A 22,513-nucleotide genomic window follows, 5' to 3' on the forward strand; every position below is an offset into this window, starting at 1 on the left:
TCAAAACGGTACACCAGACGGGTTAAATCAATTTCGCCAGCGTAGGCGCATTCTCCAGTTTGCCTGCTTTCGTTGGACGCCATGGGTCTGAATCTTTTCAGTGTAGCGAACTATTTGCTCGTTTTAGTCTACAGGGCCACTTAAATATATTTAACCGGGGAAAACCAGAAAAATATCGAAAAGAAAAGATCGCTGAAATACGTCAGCGCGTCACGCACGTACGGCCTTCAGCTTACCGAAAGAGCATTCTCCCTGTCACGATACAGCGCGTTTCGGTATTTCTTGACTGCGCATGTTTTAGCCAAAATTTTGATATATATTTTTTTAAATTTTACACATTTTACAAGTGATTTTAACGTGATGCTATACAGGTCGGATTTTACAAGATGCCCCTTCTCTGTTTTATTTTGTTAAAATCTTAAATGCATATTTCAAACACAGGGGGGTGCACTTTTTTACACGAACAGTACACAATTTCGCGGCCTGACCGATAGTCAGTGTGCTTTGACAGCCATGTCATGAAAGCGAAAGAAAATGTTTTGAAAAGAAAAGATGCGTTCAATGGTTTGAAAGTTTCTCCAGGCTGAAGGAATTCCAGGACACTAGTGTCGGATCCTTCTTCAAGAGCTATGAAGGAGCAAAGGGTTCGAATTCAGGACGCAGCGATTGGGCGCAAATAATTTTCTGGTGCAAGGTAAGCTAAATATCCAGTAACTCATGCGATCAGCTGCCTCTGTAGTTCGGAGTTTATGAAGCGCGTTTTGCTGGTATTAAAGTGAAATTATGCCGTTTGTTTTTAATAATATGCGGCCCGCAAATCCTCATTGATTTGGAAAAAAATAATTTTATGAGCTTAGGTCAACACGTGCGCTAGCAAAGTCAATAAAGTCCGTGACCACGAAGCTCCGAGTAGGTGTTGACAGCTACAGAAAACAAATCTGCGACGTTTTAATTAGTTCAACTGTCTTGTGCAAAACCAAGATGGTGGAAACTTTTGGGAGGTTATTATAAAGCGCTTTTCAATCTTGGTTTTGCCCAAGACAGTTAGAAAACCTGGATGGTCAGACTAAAAAGCGGTTTGCGAGGATTTGATATGTTTGCGGCCCACCTTCTGGAGTAAGTTGAGTTATTTTGACTGTTTTAATTATTAATGTCGACGCTGTTTCCCAGTGTAGCTTATTCGCTTTCGACGAGGCGACAATTCGTTTACAGGACTCTATTTGAGCGATAATCTTAAGCTTTAGCTCAAGGATTCCTTGCAGATGTCAATGCAAATTTAATACGCTCAATTTAAGTTACTGAGTTGACTTGAATTGAGCTGTTGCGTAATTTGATGAGAGCGCCGAGTGTCAAATGGTGTTAAAATTTTTTCTTTTCGGAAGAAATTAATCTAAACTTTCCACTAGTTATAATTTCAATCACTACAAACGCAGTACGTAGCATACAGAAAGGGGCTGTTGACATGCATGGAAGAAGAAAGATCCTAGCACTAAGAAGATCCTAAAAAGCTGATCATCCTAGCGCCATATGTTGTCTAGTGTATTCAGTTTGCATGCAAAAAGTTGTACTTAGCCTTAGTGTCAACCAAGATCTTCAAAGAGATAAGATCTTCCTAGCTGAGTGATAGGAAAATCCTACAGCTCCTTTTAAAATACCTTTGCTTGGATTAGATCCAAGCACTGAAGACAAAAATAATAGAATAAATATGGTGCCAGCGGAGCATTGAGCTGCTAAATGACATGAAAGTCTTTACTCTCATTTGCTCAATCCTCAAACCTTGACTCCAAACTGTTTGGTTTTTTTGTCAACCTTTTATGAAATTTTTAATAACACAGGAATTTACTGTAAAGAAGCCCCCTCCAAAATAAATTAATAATAAATGAATACATGCAAGTTACTGGCATGCCAAAAAAGTTATTATTACCTGTGTAGTACTATTAAGATTGGATCACAGGTCAAAGTGGTTGCTTAACTTAAGGGTAAAAATATAGAATTCAAGTCCTAGGCAATCCACAATTGGTTGTTTTTGATTACAGGAGGTTAGAACCTTGATGTTAGACTCAGGTTCCTGCTGTGTGAATAATTTAATTGGAAAGTGCTCAAGACATAGCAGGGTGACATATCATTGGCAAAGCTAACAGCTTACAGCTCACTTACAGGAGGTTAAGCTTAATGTGGAGTTTCCATTATGTATTAGTTTATTATATAGTTATATACTGTGTGTTATTCTTTCAGACAGCTTAAAACCTAAGCTTAAATCTGATGTGAAAGCAGGCTTTAAGAGAAGGAAACTCAACATCAGGTAAAACTCAGATCAACCAATCAATGCAATAACTTACAGTAAAATAATGCCTGAAATTTGAATGAGCCAGTCAGAGTATAAGAATTTATATCTATTTATTCTGTTTGTAAATATTACACCTCAGTACAAATGAAATATTCATATGCTGAACCTAATGTAATGTTGGTGTTCTTTCATACAAAGAAAGTTTGATCTGTCACAAGCATGCAATACAGTATATTATTTTATTCTGAACCTGATTCAATATTTATTCTTAAGAGCCTGTTCGCACTACGCAAAATTTTGTTTGATTTGCCAAAAAAAAAAAAAATTGTCAACGTGAACCCATTTCTAGTGTGAACAATTTTTTGCACCCACTAAAATTTTTGCAAGCGCAACTTAACTTCAAAGATTCCGTCGACTAGCTTTGGAGGCTGTAATCACACCTTTTTGGCAGAGCCACCTTCCCTGATAATTAATAACAACGCTTTTAATATTTTAAGGAAAAAGTCAAAAGACTAATACACACTGATTATAAGCAAAAGAGCACAATTTTCTAAACACTCGTTAGGTTTGAAACGTGATTTTAATTTAAGCGAAGATCAATTAGAAAAAGTGTTATTTTTACCTCATATTGTGTGTTCCGAGCCTTATGTTAAGGCCTTTCAATACAAGGTCCTTAACTCTATACTATACACTTATACCAAATTATATAAGATAGGATTTATTACAGACGATAAATGTTCCTTTTGTAAATTCTGAACCGGAAACCCTGTTACACCTTCTTTTCGACTGCGTATACTCGAAACTTTTTTGGAATGATTTTGAATTTTATTTTTATTCTTTATCAAAAGAATTCTTCCATCTCAGTTGGCAAGATGTTTTAATAGGTATTATTACTTCAGAATGCCCCTTACTGAACTGCTTTCTATTGATAGCTAAATTGTATCTGTGGGATTGCAGAAGATCTGAAATACTTCCTAGCTTAACTGGGTTTAAGGTAAAGATCAAAATCAAATTTGAAACAGAAAAATATATATCTGTACTCAGAACAACACCCTTATTAAATTTAACAAAAAATGGGCAATGATCTGTCCTCTTTAATTTTCATATTCATGTCTTATTAAATACTCTTTATGTAACATTATTAATTTATAATACGTAACTTGTAGTTTTAATAAATAACAGGGAAGGAAGATAAATGATAAGTGTATTATAATTAAGTATTGTATTTTTTTTGTTAGCAGTCGTTCTAATATTAGTGTTATAGGCATTGTGCAAACTCCATTTTTTTTATTGTTAATAGTAAATTGATTGCATGTAGATTTTCTTTTCACAACTTCTTATTTTCTCTGTGCATAGACTTTATTTTGAAAATGTGAGTAGTGCAATTTAGGTTTAGTTATTGTAAGTTATGCTACGGTATTGTAAGTAATGCATGGTATTGTTTAATTAGTAAGAAATGTTAGTGTTGTCTTGAGTTATGTTTTGTTTTGAATAAACTTGCATTGATTAAAAAAAATAAATAAATAAAAAAAAGCTTTGGAGGCTTTAAAAATTTTGTCAGGCAGGAAAATCCTTTGTTCCTTGACATCCATTCGTCATTGGGTCATCAAATTTTGCAAAAAAACAGACACCGACAGACATGTCACAACATTGATGGTAAATTGATCAAGTTACTAATTGACATCTGTCACAAAAAAAATTCCATCTTTATGTGCGAACAGGATTACAGGGAAACAAAATATTGGTGATAACAAAATTTTCATTTTTTTGCAAATGCTTAACTCAGATTTTCATCTTAGTGCGAAAAGGGGCCAACGTCTTGTTTAAATCAACATTAGTTGCATAGGCTATTAAAAAAGTAAAATTTTATCTTACCATTATCTCTACCCTACCGGACCACCTAAGTTAAAACTGAACATTGCACCAACTGTAATCATTTCCATCAAGCTGGCCAGTTTTGGCTAACCACTAAACCCTTAAAGCCCAGTAGCACTGATCAGCATCAAATTTCTCCTTGTAGTATCAATGCTTATTAAACCTCTCAGGTCATAGGAATTAAGGATATGATCATTCAAGGTGAATTTTTCTTCATATTTTAATAACTTCTCCCCAGTACTTTAATAACAAAAGTATGCGAAAAAAACAGGAGCATTTAGTCGTTGATATTAAGACTTATAAAAGGTATGAAAAAAGGCGCAGGGGAGAGGTGGGTATAAAATGGCTGGTTATGTTGTCCAGAATGAATTTTTTTTTCTAAAGAACATGTTGGTTTCTTTTAGGGTGAAAGATCAATGTCAGGCAGCCTCTCACTGTCCAGTGTATTCTGGGGTAGCTCAAGCAGAAGTCCAGCCAGCGGTGGGTGTTTAAGGGGAGGGGTAACTGCTAGAAGTGGCCCTTTGAGTTTGTGGCCACCTTTTGGAAAATCAGCTCAGATAGCAAAGGGTAATATTTTTCCAGTAGCTACCCCTTGCTGCAGCTGACTGCTTTCCCTGTGCATTGACACCAGCCAGAGGCCATTTGCATCAAGCCGGCTAATTTGGGCTTGCTAATTAGCAAAGGATAATATTTTTCCAGTAGCTACCCCTTGCTGCAGCTGACTGCTTTCCCTCTGCATTGACACCAGCCAGAGGCCATTTGCATCAAGCCGGCTAATTTGGGCTGGCTATCTGAGCTGATTTTCCAAAAGGTGGCTATAGTTTTCAGCTCACAGGCAGACAAAGTCTGCCTGTGAGCTGAAAACAGCCAAGAAACTTCGACGCCTTGCGCTGGAATAAATTTGAGGGGGGGCCGCATCACCTGCTATGCCATCAAACAGGCCAGGGTCTGGCCTTGAGAACCGATGCCATTAGAGGGGTCAGGAGTGCAAAGCTGGAGGGGGGGAGGGGTGGGTATGAATTGGCTTGTTGTGTTGACTTAACTGAATTTTTTTTAATTGCTATCCTCCAGTCAAGGAGACTTCTTTTTGTGGTCTGTAGAGAACATGTCGGTTTCTTTTAGGGTGAAAGATCAATGTCAGGCAGCCTCTCACTGTCCAGTGTATTCTGGGGTAGCTCAAACAGTAGTCCAGCCAGCGGTGGGTGTTAGGGGAGGGGTAACTGCTAGAAGTGGCCCTATGAGTTTGTGGCCACCTTTTGGAAAATCAGCTCAGATAGCAAAGGGTAATATTTTTCCAGTAGCTACCCCTTGCTGCAGATGACTGCTTTCCCTGTGCATTGACACCAGTCAGAGGCCATTTGCATCAAGCCGGCTAATTTGGGCTTGCTAATTAGCAAAGGGTAATATTTTTCCAGTAGCTACCCCTTGCTGCAGCTGACTGCTTTCCCTGTGCATTGACACCAGCCAGAGGCCATTTGCATCAAGCCGGCTAATTTGGGCTTGCTATCTGAGCTGATTTTCCAAAAGGTGGCTATAGTTTTCAGCTCACAGGAAGACGAAGTCTGCCTGTGAGCTGAAAACAGCCAAGAAACTTCGACGCCTTGCGCTGGAATAAATTTGAGGGGGGGCCGCGTCACCTGCTATGCCATCAAACAGGCCAGGGTCTGGCCTTGAGAACCGATGCCATTAGAGGGGTCAGGAGTGCAAAGGTGGAGGGGGGGAGGGGTGGGTATGAATTGGCTTGTTGTGTTGACTTAACTGAATTTTTTTTAATTGCCATCCTCCAGTCAAGGAGACTACTTTTTGTGGTCTCTAAAGAACATGTCGGTTTCTTTTAGGGTGAAAGATCAATGTCAAGCAGCCTCTCACTGTCCAGTGTATTCTGGGGTAGCTCAAGCAGAAGTCCAGCCAGCGGTGGGTGTTAGGGGAGGGGTAACTGCCAGAAGTGGCCCTTTGAGTTTGTGGCCACCTTTTGGAAAATCAGCTCAGATAGCAAAGGGTAATATTTTTCCAGTAGCTACCCCTTGCTGCAGCTGACTGCTTTCCCTCTGCATTGACACCAGCCAGAGGCCATTTGCATCAAGCCGGCTAATTTGGGCTGGCTATCTGAGCTGATTTTCCAAAAGGTGGCTATAGTTTTCAGCTCACAGGAAGACGAAGTCTGCCTGTGAGCTGAAAACAGCCAAGAAACTTCGACGCCTTGCGCTGGAATAAATTTGAGGGGGGGGGGGGGGGGCCGCGTCACCTGCTATGCCATCAAACAGGCCAGGGTCTGGCCTTGAGAACCGATGCCATTAGAGGGGGCAGGAGTGCAACGCTGGAGGGGGGGAGGGGTGGGTATGAATTGGCTTGTTGTGTTGACTTAACTGAATTTTTTTTAATTGCCATCCTCCAGTCAAGGAGACTTCTTTTTGTGGTCTCTAAAGAACATGTCGGTTTCTTTTAGGGTGAAAGATCAATGTCAGGCAGCCTCTCACTGTCCAGTGTATTCTGGGGTAGCTCAAGCAGAAGTCCAGCCAGCGGTGGGTGTTAGGGGAGGGGTAACTGCTAGAAGTGGCCCTTTGAGTTTGTGGCCACCTTTTGGAAAATCAGCTCATATACATACATACATACATACATACATACATACATACATACATACATACATACATACATACATACATACATACATACATACATACATACATACATACATACATACATACATACATACATACATACATACATACATACATACATACATATATATATATATATATATATATGAAGTCCGTGTTTCGATTTGTCCGAAGTACAGTGCTCGATACGTAAAAGTAGAACGCGATATGTATTGAGACAGGGAAAATAACAGAGATCACAGTTTTAACCCTACAAGCCTGTTTCGTGATTACTCACACATCAGGGGATTTTATCATAAAATCCCCGTATAGATGAGACACTTTTGTTTTAATAACTGATTTCCTTGTGTAACTTGACCATCGAGGAGAGTTTTTAAAGGCGACGTAACGAGGGTTAGCCCGTAGCTCTGACGAACAAATTATCTTTTCCAACGATGACTACATAAAATAATTTAAAATTATAGCGGATTTCACCCAATTTTATCTCCACGACAAATCAAAGAAAACCAGAGCACGTCAAGGGTACCATTCTTAAATTTTACAGACCCGGTATTGGCTATTACGTATTGTGCGTCTTTGTTTTTCTCATGGTTTTCATGACAGCGAGGCTTGCATTGTTTCCCCGAAGCTTGTGGAATAAAATATAGTCAACTTTGAGCTGATGGCCGCCAATAGCCAACGCCGCGCGCAATGAATACTGGTCAAAAATGGTCTTTAACACCGGCATTAATGATATCAATAACAATACATAAACATGCTGGCCTTTTCCCATCAATATAATTTCAATTGCAAATTGCCATGTTGCGCCTAACCGAGGTCGAGTCAGTCAAGATTTTTTTATAGGGCGTTCGATGTGTATCTCCTAGATGAAATCCCTGTCTTGATCCAGTTTCTGTAAGATTTCGGAAGTATGACCACGGTGGAAATTACAGCTGTGGTGATACTAGTTGCCACGCTCGCCTTCGCACCATCTTTTGACGCCCAGACTCGAAGGTGTCGTAGATCATACACTCCACGAAATTGCCAGGTCGGCCATTGGTCTTCATGGAATCTATGCAGTACAAACCAGTGTGGTCAACAAGGGTCTCAGAGTCGATCAAGAACGGTGGTCTCCTCACCAGCTTGTGGAGGAGCACAGTGTCCTAATCTACACGGGACACAGCAATGTAACGGCAGTACACCGTTTAACTGTCAAGTGAGTCTTTGGTCACTTTGGAGTGGGTGTAGTGCTGACAAATGCGGACAACAAGGGGCCCAAAATCGATCAAGGACGGTGGTATCCTCCAAAAATTGTGGAGGAGCACAGTGTCCTGAACTCCACGAAGCGCGGCATTGCAACGGATTTGCGCCAGTTAGTTGCAAACTAAGTGCTTGGTCGGATTGGAGTACTTGCAACACAGCGTGTGGCGCATGAGGGACACAGACTCGCTCGCGTCATAAGAAAATCTCTGAGCAATGTGGTGGTACATGTACATCTAACTTCTCAATAGGACGATCCTGCCCACAGATTAGCTGCTTGAACGGAGGGAGTTTGAAGGATGGTAAATGTTTCTGTAAAGAAGGTTACTCCGGATCTTGCTGTGAGCATCATGGTAAGAAGAGATTCAGTATAAAGCAATCGTTTGTAAAAAGTAGAAGTAGCAAATTCAATTTCACACCCTTAAGCAGATCATATGAAGTTATAAAAGGAGTGGGTTTCTATAACTTTGGTGCTGCGTCGGTGGGAGAGTATAACAGGGTAATTTAGTAATATCAAGAAGCTGATATCGTAAATTGGCCACCGTAAAGAGTTTCGAAGTTTTCAAAGCTGACGTTTCGTCTTTCACCCTGACGAAAGGGCTAATGCTCAAAACGTCGGCTTTGAAACTCTTTACGGTGGCCAATTTACATTAACCGAATTCTTTGATTATGCTGAATTACCGTATGAAATTATACTGGTTCTTTGCTATTGATTGTTTCATTTGAATAACAACTAGCCTGAGGAGTATAAGGTTTATTTCACGAGCACTTTAAACTACACAGCTGATTACGCAACACAAACTATTCGGCCATCAAAAGGAAGCTCGTTTTTTTTGTCTGTCCATCTGACTGTCTGTTTTTTTTTTTTTTGCTTTGTCTTGGGTTTTTTTTAGGAAGAGATGGTGCTCTATTTTTTCCAGGCATGTTATTCATGGACGCTAATATTATTTTGCTTGTTATTCTCTGCTTTGGTTGAAATAACAATCGGTTTGTTTCTTAATTATTCACACTTAATATGTAAATTTCGTGTCCTGGTTGTATTAAGCTCGTGATTATTTAGGGAATTGTTCTTTCAACTTTGTTAAGTTAATCCTTTCATTCTTGTTATTTCCTTCACTCTTTATTATAGTAAAGGCAGTTACACCTCGCGAAATCTAGGTCGTCTGGCTCTAACTTCCTGAAAACTATATTCAACAACCGTCCCCTTTAGAAGCTTTTCCTTAGTCATCCCAGCGACTTGAGCTTTTTTCAAACTCTTGTTTGTCGAGCTGCTTTTCGTTTCATTTTCCAGTTGAAAATAACCCAACCCCCTTCCCACCCGTCTCCTTAAAACGGGAGGGAGCATTTTTGATTAGCCGTTGATAATCGCCATATGGAGTAATTATAAATAAATCAAAATTTGCCTGGCACACCTTCGGTCAACACACGAAGTCCATCTTGCCTTAAAGAGCTTTCGACATTTTTACGAGTATTTACGTACAGGGGCACGGTGGGGAAGACTGCTCTTAGGCCAGAACAAATAGGGATACGACTTGGTCTGGTCACTTGAAATCGCTCTCACTTAATTAATTTTTTTTTCATTTAAAATTGTGATAATAAGGAAAAAACCCTGCATCTTCAGACAAAGACTTGCACTAGATTTGAATTGGTCATGATCTTGTAAGTGAAAAAACTGTTCTTCTGAACAACAGCGGTGTTGTTTGAGTAAGAAATTTTATTTTGTATATTTGTTAATTACATTAATGATGTACTTGTGAAAATTGCAGCAAGCTCAATGGCTGAGAGAACGCAAATTAATTCCCGAACAAATTATAAAGTTGTCATTGGGCGCAAAAACAACTTGAAACTGAGGGCTGAAAAGTTGAAATGAAATTAATTTTGTATAGAAAGAGATCAAATTAATTCTCACACAATTTGGAAAAGGTAAGCACTCGACTATGACCACGTTTATCATACTTTTTAATCTTTGCCTAGTTTACTCGTGTTTGTTTGATCCCAATTGCTCTCGAGATCATTCGATTAACTGATAACTGAAAAATACAATCCTCCAACAAACATAAAACAACTCTTAGCTAGCCTTTTATCACTGAGCTCATTGAGCACTGTGCATTCATACGAAACTTCTTTAGGCCTAAGCAGATTCCTAAAGCACTTTCTTTGTATACGTAGGGTCAATACTAAGATGGTCTGTTCGAAAGTGACACCATTTTTAGACTACGAGGATATAAGCGCTTCCAAGAGAAAAACCAGGGCAAGTAGCTCAGTTCTGAAGCAAAAATACTTTTCTTTGTCACTTTGTTGACACAAGATGTTTATGAATGTGGCAACAACCGACGGAAAAATAGAATCACCTGATACATTCATTGTTGTATGCAGTAAAAGTGACACCATTTTCCATGAATGATATATAAAAGAAAAACCCTCTAAGTAAAAAAAATGTATAAATTAAAGTACGGGTTTGGAACTTAGAGCAAAGCATCCTAAAAGAAAACTATTACGGAGTACCACGTGAAAGCTACGCTTCGACAATAAAAAGCAGCTCAAAAGGTTATGTGGTTTAAATTGATTTAAGGCGAAAATAAATTAACGCCTCATGCGAACTCGAACAATTATCCGATCGAGATCCCTAACCAGCTTACCACTAAAGTGCGGATGCATTTTGGTTTAGTCTTTGGTGGCATTTCATTACTTATTTCGTCGAAGAAATAAAGGCCCGGGCTCAGTTCTTACAAAAACAGCGATAACAACAATAACCGCACAAGCAAAAGAAGAAGAGGCTAAAACCACCAGACAGCGACACGCCAAGGGTGACTGAGAATGAGCCTGTGTCTGTTTCTTCATCTTCATCTGCATCTGTAAAGGAAAAGAAACATGATATGCAATGAATTCACCAAGATCACCAAGGAAGTCATTTGAATGATTAGTGACCCAATTCTGCGCTTCAAGCAATAATGTAAGATTTAAAAAAAAAACTTTGTAGAATTTTCTTTGAAATGCTGACGTAGGTGAGCAAAACTGAAAACTTGAAGTTGTTGAATAAATTACACAGAATTCGCTAACACATATCGCAAACACGTTTCATTGTACCCAACTCTCTCATTTTTTAATGCATGAAGTAAGTTACAGGTGTGTTTTGACAACCGTCACACCTACCTTATTAAGACCCACTTAGTAAAAAAGTTAAATTCAGTGTTACAGTTGTTTTTTCTTTTCGGTTTTCACTACCTTATCTTTATCATCATAAATGCATGGATTATTAGGCAACCCCTGTGACAGTTTCTATCATTCTAAGCCTTTATAGGAAACGTGCTTCTTTTAACTTCAACATAATTATGCCTTTTTTTGTCTATAATTACTTTTCTCGCAGCAATAACCAGTATATCCCTCCTTGCAACTACACGCTCCACCCATTAAGCTTCCTCCATTAAAGCAAGTCTTGCGAGGGCAGGATCGTTCCATCTTTAAGTGTGACCCTCCATAACATGAACCTCCGCACCTCTCGTAAATTGTCCGCTGACGAGTTCTAGTCTGTAATCCTCCTACACCACAATCTGTCGTACAATGGCTCCACTCTGACCAGGAACTAAGTTGACAGTCAACTGCTGGCGAAGGGCCATTACATATTTCCTCTACAAATGACATTAAAAAAAGCTGCAATTAGAAGAAAACATGGTGTGAAAACAAGGGTGCTCTACAGTACTTTTTGTAAAAATAAAAAAAAAAAATTTAAAAAAAGGCTTTACCAAAGTTGTGTTAAATTATTTTAGTTATTACACAAGAAGTAAATGGTTTGAATCCGGGGTTAGCATGCCATCGTGTAGTCCTATGGTCCGGGCGAGGGTGCTCCTGAGAAGGACTGTTGTCGGTTGTAATGACTGACGTTTCAACAACCTCTGAGTGGATGTCATCATCAAAGTTAGAGAGATAAATCTTATAACGAGTTCGACTTAAATCAAATTGTGTATGTATATGATAGTATCTCCCTAACCAAATAGGCGAAAGGAGTGTTGGTAAACGAATGACAAGGCGACATCAAAACCCGCTTGGAAGGCCTCGTGCACGCCGGTTTTTCAAATAATTTCCGTAAAATACAAGAGGCAGAGATATAAGCAAAGATGTTATCCATTGAAAGGAGCATGATCGTTATTATATATGTAATAAAATTCTATTCGCTGCACGACGTCACGAGAAAGGAAACAAGTAACATTTCCGCTCAAGACAAGGTTGGAAACTTTTTTACGATAATTAAATGTCATAGCCTGCAGAACAGGCCTACTATTTTTTTTCATTTTCCAGGTGAACGGAGGCAAAAGCGAGGCGTGAGCGAGGGGAGGAGCGTTTTTTTTTTTTCGGGTTGCTCCCTTCTCACGTGTCTCGCCTCTCGTTTTCGCTTCGTGCTTGCCTCCGTTCGCCTGAAAAAGGTCCGTCATTAAGCTAGGCGAAAGTCGTCTTGCGGATAGGATGACAAACGTGGTCGCGTTCATCGACGGTCAGTCAGCAGGGAACGTTACGCAGCTATTATTGAGAGGAATTATTTGGAAATACAGCCAAATATAACTCTTCTGCTTCCTTTGAGTGAAAGAGATAAGATTGGTAACCGAAATACCACAAATAGAAAGCCAAATTTTTTTTAGCCCTTTTCCGAGTTATGATGTCCTAAGGTCGTGGTTTACTTCACAGTCTGACTATAGACTTCACTATTCCACATTAATCGAAATCTCTTTACCAATGAGTTACAAGACCATTTAGTGAAATAAATTAAACGAAAACGAGAAGTCTCCTCAAAAATGCCAAAGACAGTTTGCCATAGACACTTCTTGGAAGCACGTTTTGGAAAACCGCACGCGTTGGCGCATTTTTTCAAGGCTGGTATCGCAGTCTCGCTTTCATACTCAAGGACCGAAAACGGCGGCGTCTTTGCCAAAGAGCACAGTTAGAAATCACAACGAGCCATACCAGTAGCACCTCTATAATGAAAATGTAGCCAAAACTCTAATTCATCATTAAGGAATTGCCCCGGATTTTTTAATGTGACCCTCAAAATTTGATCAGCGTTGAAATAAGTATCTTAATTTGCACGCAATATGTCTCCTTCGAATCGAATACTCTCTGCTCAGTAGTCAAAATGTTCAGACAGCGCGCAATGGTGCAACGGGATGGAAAACATTTGCCATCGAGTGACATGAGCAGTGGTTACAAAAAGAGTGTTTTGGCGCTTTTTTAATCATAAACAGGCTCTGTTTATTTTACTTCTACTGCTGAAGTGAGGTCAAACCAAAAAAGATATTATTAGCAATGAGAAAGAAAAACCTTCAGCAGTGTCTGAGTCGTATCAATCAATGCGATTAAGTTTATATTTATGTCGTTTGTGTGATATGCAGCACGTCCAACAAAGCCTACATTTTCTTTGGATTTTTACAAACTGGGTCTTACATTTTGCAATTTCAAATGTTTTCCTTTAATGTAAACGGAATAATAAACTCATTTTTGTGTTATCTCCAACTTGTTAGGAAATAGATTTGTTAATATAACCTTATTGGGTACTTTTCCTTTGGAATGCATGGTTTATTCGTTTGTTTATTTCACGTGGAACCTCTAGCCAGTTATGCACACATGAAGCATCCTTTCCAAGAAAGACGCACTTTCCAGTTAAAATAACTTATTGTGTCTCAGAAATGAAAAGTTAATGAAGCACACTTTCCGTCAGCAAATCTTATCATTTACTACAGTGACATTCGTAATGAAAACAAGTAATGAAAACAAACGTCGAAATTTTGTAACGCAAGTACACGATTCATTTTAACAGATGCCGTCACTCTCTTTTGAAAGCTCGGTTCTTCATTCAAAAGAGAACTTTTTAATCTCACAACATTAGGAGATGGTGAAGTCTACATGAAAGTCACCAATTTTTACCCAAGTGCTACTCGTGTGTGCATAAGAATCGAACTGATCATCACGGTGGTACATATCTGTGGGAGTGCACTCAAACGTTTCGATGGAGAGAAAGCTCAGAAACCTTGATATTAAAGTGCAGATTCAAGCAAAGACGGCCAAGTTGTTCCCGATTGACCTGTCTTAAACATTGTTCTGTTTTGACCGTCTCTGTTCTCCATTTTGGGTCCAAAATATTTTTCGAAATACGCATATCAAAGTAAAACATTGGTCCTTAAATTTTCTGTTCAAAATAAGCTTCCAAAATTAAGATGTGCTTGTGTGTGTGTTTGTAGAGGAGCTTTTCTTTTCTCTTTAGCAAGTTACCTTGGCAACAATTTCCGGTAAACCCATCTCGACAGCGACATGCTCCATTTTGTATACTTCCCCCATTGAAACAACTGGTCCGTAAGCAGGATCTTGTTCTTGAGAGAGAAGACGAACATGTACCGCCACACTTCTCAGTAAGAACTCGGTGACGAGAGCTAGATTGCGTTCCCGATGCGCCACAAGGAGTTGTGCAAGAGCTCCAACTTGTCCACTCGCTCAGTTCACAGTCAACTGGACTTCCCCCATAGCACTGACGAGTTTCGAAAAGGTTGTCAGGGCATTCTCTTCCACCACAAGTAGGCCTTGTTACTATCATTCTTGATCGACTTCGAGCTCCCAACTGCCCACATTGGTCTGAAGTGCACCGACTCCAGAATGTCCAAGACGTGACATCACAGTCTCGCGCTGGACATTGACAATTAGAAGAGACAGAGAACCACACTAGCAGAATTACCACAAAGGAAACCTTTGCCGAAATCATCTTTGGTATACACTATAGGACAACAATTTACAGTTGCAAACACAACTAAGCGTCAAACAAGGAAGTAAACTTAAACGAGCCCAGCACTAAGTCAACAGGACTCCGGACTTTGCCCACGTGATGTTCACGAGGAAGCCATACCGCAGTTGTTACGCGGGATGCCCTGAAGGGGCATACCGTGTCTAAAAACGGGTCGATTTCTTTTTTTTTTTTTTCCGTTTTTTTTTTTCTTCCTCGTAGCTACAAATGTGTATCTTAATTTATTCATTAATTTATCCCCTCTCCTACTCAGGATGTATTGTCCTGATTGTCTTCAACAAAAGAAGGCCAATCAAAATCATTTTTTGTCGCTTATATCGCGAGGGAGGGGACCCACTCACCCTTACCTGTGTGACGCATCATTTGATTTCTTCATTAAAATTGCATTAAATTGGGGCGCCATATTGTTTATAACATGTTCTGGACTCTAGTGTGCCGTTTTCAAACGGAAATTTCACCATTTTGAAGCGGTGAATCGAAAGAATAACTTCTAAGAAGCACCCGACATTTAAAACGGTGGAAATTGGTGAGTTCCTGGCGAAGGAATCGTGCTTTGTTTGACAGTCTTAGACCACGACGCGAGACTGAAAAGAGGTCATTGAGAAGCTTATGTTACCGTAATGGAATTTCAAAAATTTCCAGTGAAAGTCTGGGTCACGTTATACAAGGGAAACAACGTAACGCGATCGTCGTGACTCAAACTATTCCATATTAGCAAGGATAGATTTATCAATCGGCGAAGCATACAGTTGGAATAAATGAATCAGCCCCAGCATCACGCGTGATGCCAGTGTAGCAGGCATCTTGTTTTTTTTTTTTTTCTTCCTCGTAACTACAAATCGGTACATTAATTTATTCATTAAACTCACCCCTCTCCTACTCGGGGTGTATTGTACTGATTGTCTTCAACAGAAACAGGCAAATCAAAATCCATTCTTGTCGCTTACATCGCGAGGGAGGGGACCCACTAACCCCTACCTGTGTGACGTCAACGCATCATTTGATCTATTTATTAAAAACAGATTAAATTTGGCACCATATTGTTAACATGTTCTGGACTCAAGTGTGCCGTTTTCAAACGGAAATTTCACCATTTTGAAGCGGTGAATCGAAAGAATAACTTCTAAGAAGCACCCGACATTTAAGGTATCAGCCACCCTTCAGGACCGTCCGCGCGCGGATCGCTGTAGCGTTAGTTGTTTTTATAAAAACCCCTATAAACCATATATTTTTTAAAAGCTTAATAATTCCAGATTATGGATTTGAACTAACAAAAACTATTTACTTAAATGTGTTTCGAAATTGGAACGCTTTGTGTAAAAGTACACGTCTCTATAAATCATGTTCCACTCCCGCCGGAAATAAACGGAAGAAAACAATTAACACCGCATTCTCTTCTCAACACGTTCCACTAAAAAACCGTGTCTCAGATTTTTGACAAGTGCGTTTGTTTCTCTTTTATTAGCAAATGAAGTTGGGGAAGGCAATAAGTCAACACTCCCTGTGGAAAAAAAGCTCTAGCTTTAAAATCAAAAGGAGTATTAAAATTCGCAGACACGGTTTTGTAGAAGAGATATATGGCATCACTCTGGCCAAATTTTAGCGAAATTGATTGAAAGGCTGCCGAATTGGAGTTCAAAATGTACGAGCCGATCGGCAAAATTTGCGTTCGGAGATAAAATGGAATATACATTTTTGACGGCATCCTACCTGGAATGAGATTATAACACCTAAATGTTTATTCTGATTGATATCAGAGAGGGATCAATTTTCTCTAACAATAGGACTTTGACAGGTAACATGTAACAGGAACAAAACTTTCGCGGAAGGCAGCGGGAAATATAAATTATTTTGCTTCCAGTCAGTTCAATTACACCGCGTGTGGACAAAAGACAAAATTTGTTGAAGTAAGTGAACGCAAATGCATAGTAATCGTTTAATTTACAAACAACAATACGGTTTTCATGTAGCAATAAAAATATATTGTGTTTATTTCTTGAAATGTTGGCTAGGTTGGTAAAGATGCCGAAAACCAGTGCGAAATCAACACGAACGAAAGTGAAACCGCCGATTGCTCGAAGGCCAAGAACTGACGCCCGGTCTATTTCAAACGCTCTGCTCTTCTCGGAAGAATTAAAAACAGAATTTGTCTTGTGCGACGGACAGCTTTTATTCTCGCACTGGATTCTCTGGGTAGAACCAAGTCCATGCTTAGTCGCTGCATCTTCCATGACTTGGACTCTTCCCTGGCAAAATCGACAAGATACAGACTCGTCCAGTTTCTCAAGCAGCTTTTCACTCAATGCGATAGCTCGACCGCTTATTGTTTTCCACGTTCCATCAGCAGATGGGGTCGTTGAGCTTAATTGGCTTTCTTCTTCTGGCTCTTCTAGCTGGATTTTGAGGCGGCTCGCACACGCAGCAACTGTAGCATTTTCGCTTTTCTGAATATCCAACTCCTCGAGCCACTTCTCTTGCCGATAAACTGAGCCTTTGTCGCTCTCTGCCAATTTTGCGGCCCATTGTTTGTCAAACTCGCTCTTCGATTTCTTTTTCGCTCTCGGTTTCGATGACGGAAACGGACACGACCTTTTCTTTTTTTTGGCGGCATTTTCACCGAAGCAAACGCTAAATGTCCACGGAGAATACTAAAGGCTATAAACAACACGAAGACAATTCGCACGTGTTGTGTCGAAGCACGTCACGCACTCGGTATCACGTTACTAGTTCACAGACAAGTTAATTGATATGTGACACGGGTATGACAAATTTTGTCAACGATCAATTAATATAATTAACGAGAAAAAATCTTTTACCCTCGATATCTTTCGACAGAAATAATATTTTCTTCTGATTTTTTTTTTAAAAGAAAGCTCTCAAGCATATCTATTTGAAAACGTTGAAACCTCAAATATGGCAGCGATCCGCGCGCGGACTGTCCTGAAGGGTGGCTGATACCTTAAAACGGTGGAAATTGGTAAATTCCTGGCGAAGGAATCGTGCTTTGTTTGACAGTCTTAGACCACGACGCGAGACTGAAAAAAGGCCATTGAGAAGCTTACGTTATCGCAATGGAATTCCCGCAATTCCCCTTGAAACCCTGAGTAGCGTAACACAAGGGAAACAACGTAACGCGACCGTCGTGACTCAAACTATTCCATTAGCAAGGATAGATTTATCAATCGGCGAAGCATACAGTTGGAATAAATGAATCAGCCCCAGCATCACGCGTAATGCCAGTGTAGCAGGCATCTTGTTCATTAAACTCTCCCCTCTCCTACTCGGGATGTATTCTTCTGATTGTCTTCAACAACAGCCCGCCAATCAAAATCCATTCTTGTCGCTTATATCGCGAGGGAGGGGACCCACTCACCCCTACCTGTGTGACGTCAATGCATCATTTGATCTATTTATTAAAGACAGATTAAATTGTCGCGCATATTGTCTTAACATGTTGTGGACTCAAGTGTGCCGTTTTCAAACGGAAATTTCACCATTTTGAAGCCGTAAATCGAAAGAATAACTTCTAAGAAGCACCCGACACGTAAAACGGTGGAAATTGGTGAGTTCTTAGCGAAGGAATCGTGCTTTGTTTGACAGTCTTAGATCAAACACGCGAGACTGAAAAGAGGTCATTGAGAAGCTTAGGTTATCGTAATGGAATTTCACGAATTTCCGCTGATAGTCTGAGTCGCGTAACACAAGGGAAGCAACGTAACGCGATCGTCGTGACTCAAACTATTCCATTAGCAAGGATAGTTTTATAAATCGGCGAAGCATACAGTTGGAATAAATGAATCAGCCCCGGCATCACGCGTTATGCCAGTATAACAGGCATCTTGTTTGACGAAAATAAAATGCAAAATGATAAGCTCTTTATCACGCAGCCCCATCTTGGATTGCGTGAGGCACCAAATCGAGGCTGGACGGGGTTGTGTTACATTAAAGTGTTTTGAGTGACGATTTTAAGCAAGCATGGCCCATTATCATTGCTGCGTTCATTTCTGTAGTAACGACAAACGAAATAAAATTGGTGAGAATTTATCTTTCTTTAACTTTCCTTCGAATGATTTATTGAGATCGAAATGGATTGCCGCTACCAGGCGAGATGAAGACACGTAGATCAGACGAGAACATGTCGCCAAGGTTAAGACGAGGAAAATTGTGAGTTGTATGATCAATTGCTCATTATCAGAATAATTACATGTGCAAAACCAGTTGAATAGTCAGTGTTCGTCTTATCCCTAATAATTTTATAGACCAACTACGTTCTGTTTTCATTTGCCAAACTTAATTTTGTGGCACATGAGTGTAAGGTAGAATTTTTCCCCAAAATCACTCTTTTTCTGCCCTTTTTTTTACCTAAAAATATGACAGAGGCACTCCTGAAAATATTGTCAGTATAGAAACTATGTTTAAGTCAGATTGCTTGCTATTTTATGGTAATCTTTACATTAGGTTGCCTGCACCTGACTATTTATGTACAGCCGACCCAGCTTCAGAGTAACAGTGTGGAACTAAATTAACCCTTTACATCCTAAGATCACAATGTATATTCTCCATACTGTTCTCAAAATATTTCCTGAGGTGCTGATGAGGAGAAATTGTTTTGCAATCAAGAGCTCATTTAGTTAGTGATTATTTCCTTGATTCTCATGACATTATTCTGTAATTCAGGGGAGATATTGTAAAGAGAAATTAGATGCTACTCACTCTTATGGGTGAACAGGTTCAGTACAATGCTTCCATCTTTTAGATGGGGATGAGGGAGGTAGCCTGGAAGCAATGTGAGTCTATTGAGTTGTAAATGGAAGTTTTTGGTTTATGTTGTTTCTTTCCATGTTTTAACTTTGTAAAGGCTGTTGGAGTTTGTTTCCTATCCCGCTGTTTTGGTTTTTTGTTTCTTGAGAAGCTTCAGAGTGAGTTTGTAATAACATTTCAAATTCAAGAAGTTCAAAGAGCAAAGAGACCCTATTCATTCATAGAATTTGGTGAGCAATATTCATTAATCGATAATAAGTTTGTGAGATGCCATCCACAACAAACAACATGTGATTTGTTGGAATTATTAAGATAGATCATGCCAAAAGACACCGACAGAAGATCGCCAGGTAACTATATGACCTGAAGTGGACTAGCAGTTTAGTAATTGAAATGTTTCAATCCTCAATGAGGAGCTTCTTAAGTCTGCTATCTATAGTGACTCTAACTAAGAGATGAAGGATGAGACAACACAAGAACTTTGACATGGCAGCTTAATTTGAGTGAAATGAGTGAAGATTTACACAACAACCCTCCATTCCAGATATCACACTCAGAAATTGGACCAGAAAATGACACAGATGTCAAGACTAAACAAGACAGGGTGTAAATAGACAGTACGATTTTACTGTAGAACATCTAAAACTCGGTGTACCTTTTTTTGAGCAAATCAGAAAGAAATGCCCCCTACCCACACCCCCGCCCCATTTTTGAAATAGCTTGCCTACATTAAGAAGAAAAAGGAAAAAGTTTCTGACCTGACGGGTACCTCTTTGGTGTTAACAAGCACATGTGAATTGTTCAAAGACAACTAAACTACATAAGTGTATACTGCAGCGGTTTTATTAGCAGCCAAGTAGTGGGTAGATTTAACTGCTTGTTATTGTGCTGGCTACCACTTAGGAGCCTTTACAGAAACATCACTGTTCTCCCAAAATGCATTTATTGTCTTTAAATTGGTTGACTCCCGAGCACGACAAAGCTACAAGAATTTTTCAATAGTTTATAATCCAGATGAGAAGCATCGAATCAATTGTATCAAGTTTTATTGAAACCTCTGTTCATTGCTCCACTGGCTAGATGAGTCTGTATTGTATAGACTGGCATCAAAAGAAATAGATTCTAACTAGGACATGCTTGAAGTATTTTACTATCACCATTTGCAAACGCGGTTGTCAATAAATTATTCTGTCCGGCGTTGCCCATTATGAACAGATTGAGGAGGAGGTGGGTACATAGACAAAGATATCGGAATTCAACCTTTCTTGGATCCCTGAAATCTGAAAGTGCACAAAAGACAACCGAGGATAGAACGAGATATGAAAATAATTTTCAATTAGATAATAATGTACAGTTTTACAGAAACGGAACTTTCCTGCTTTTGTAGAATTTCGACGCATTTTAGATCGTTTCAACGATACTTCTCACTCGTCAACGATACATTTCACTCGTGAGCTATTGAGTTAAACGCTCGAAGAGAAATCCCATATCTACGCGCGCCCAAGTATTATTCTTTATATCTCGCTGATTGAAAATTAAAATTTTCATTTTCACAGGGGTCAATAAAGGTGTGCTTTCAGGAATCCTGTTTGATTGGAGCTGTCGCTTTCATGGTCGTGGTGGTTCTATGTCATGAAAAAGGAAAGTGAAATGTTAAGCGATGGAGCAATGATCTGGAGAGGAAAGCAGTTTCTATTTTCAAGGACCTTGGAGTGCTATCAAAAGTCCGCATGAAGTTAGCGATTTATTTCAAATAAAGCACTACTCAGTGCAGTCAGCTAATGATTTTGTTGTTTGCATCACAAACAGAGGCTATTCGTTGACATGACTGTCAATTTCTTCCGTTAAATGTTTGAAAAATGTCATGGTTATTTAAATGAATTTGTCCTACGATGCCCAACTCTTGTTATATTAAAAAAAACATGTTTAAACTGCTTTTTATATACTCAAGCTTCCACTTCCCCTCCCCCGTCCCCCCACATTTACCACGCTACGGTATGGCTCAGAGAACATGGCCATAAACCACAGAAACAACGAGAATGAGGTGTCTCTTGTCTTCCAAAGAAGTGTGATTACTTCGTGACGTTTCTATGGCTTAAAGGGGATTAAAAGATTTCGCATTCAGGGAATAGAAGACAGACTAAGGCAAAGATTTTGATCGTTTATTCAGTAAATATCATTAATGACGCAATTATTGCGGAAGTTCCAACATACCCAATGGCTAAGAGAATCCAAGGTAATCCGCAGTCGATCATAAAATTGAAATCGGGTTCAAAAGTTGAAACATATTGTAGTATTCAAATTATTTCTAAGACACTTTGGGATAGGCTCTCGAAAGCCTTCTGACCGCTACGTTTTTTTCAGTTATAATCTTTGCCAAATATACTCGTGCTGATTGGATACAAATTGCTCTCGAAATCATTTTATAACAGTATAAATGAGAAAAAATTAAAGGACATTATTTAACACTTTGAATATACATGAAACTTCTTAAAGCTTAAGCACACTCCTTTAAGCACTTTCAATGTTTGATAAAATACTGGGATGGTCTTCTCTGACACATTTTCAGTCCAGAGGTATGTGAGTACCATTCCAGAGAAAAACCAGTGCAAGTCAATCAGTTTTGAAGCAAAACACATCTTTCGTCTTTCCTTTGTCAGCACAAGCTGTATTTACTGAGTCCAAAAGAGGATCATGTTGATTCACTCGTGATGTATGCAGTTTTCATGGTTGCAAAATGACACAAAGAATATGTTGGAACTTAGGGCGGAAAATCCAAGTACAAAAATACTACAAAGTAGAATTGACACCTGGTTATATCAACAAAAAGCAGCCTAAAAGGTCATTTTAGTACAAAGATACTTAAACACCTCTTAAGGACTTGAGCCATCATTCGAGTGAGAACTCTAACCAGCTTTGCATGATATTGACGTTGCACTCGAGCTTTATCAT

At 39.4% G+C, this 22,513-nt stretch overlaps 1 protein-coding gene and 1 long non-coding RNA gene across 5 annotated transcripts; one reads left to right on the forward strand and one right to left on the reverse strand.

The window, feature by feature from the left end:
• The first annotated feature begins 507 nt into the window (after window positions 1–507).
• On the forward strand, window positions 508–21,452 carry LOC146481332 (uncharacterized). Of its 4 annotated transcripts, XR_014864459.1 has the most exons (6): window positions 508–694; window positions 2,236–2,302; window positions 4,308–4,363; window positions 4,567–4,642; window positions 6,001–6,076; window positions 6,609–6,917. It is a non-coding gene; the product is annotated as an uncharacterized LOC146481332 (long non-coding RNA). The 4 variants fall into 4 exon arrangements; XR_014864461.1 differs by lacking the exons at window positions 4,308–4,363; window positions 6,001–6,076 and adding an exon at window positions 21,118–21,452 and having other exon boundaries at window positions 6,609–6,684; XR_014864460.1 differs by lacking the exons at window positions 6,001–6,076; window positions 6,609–6,917 and adding an exon at window positions 5,285–5,908.
• Window positions 9,716–14,879, reverse strand: LOC146481333 (spondin-1-like). The gene is made up of 3 exons (XM_085108398.1): window positions 14,278–14,879; window positions 11,376–11,648; window positions 9,716–10,872 (listed from the first exon to the last, which is right to left on the reverse strand). Exons 1-3 carry the CDS (start codon window positions 14,759–14,761, stop codon window positions 10,739–10,741), a joined length of 891 nt encoding a protein of 296 aa, XP_084964524.1. The 5' UTR covers window positions 14,762–14,879; the 3' UTR covers window positions 9,716–10,738.
• Window positions 21,453–22,513: the final 1,061 nt, after the last annotated feature.

Source organism: Pavona decussata, unplaced genomic scaffold (genome assembly GCF_977016875.1).
Source record: "Pavona decussata unplaced genomic scaffold, jaPavDecu1.1 SCAFFOLD_50, whole genome shotgun sequence".
In the NCBI taxonomy this organism is placed as follows: domain Eukaryota; kingdom Metazoa; phylum Cnidaria; class Anthozoa; order Scleractinia; family Agariciidae; genus Pavona; species Pavona decussata.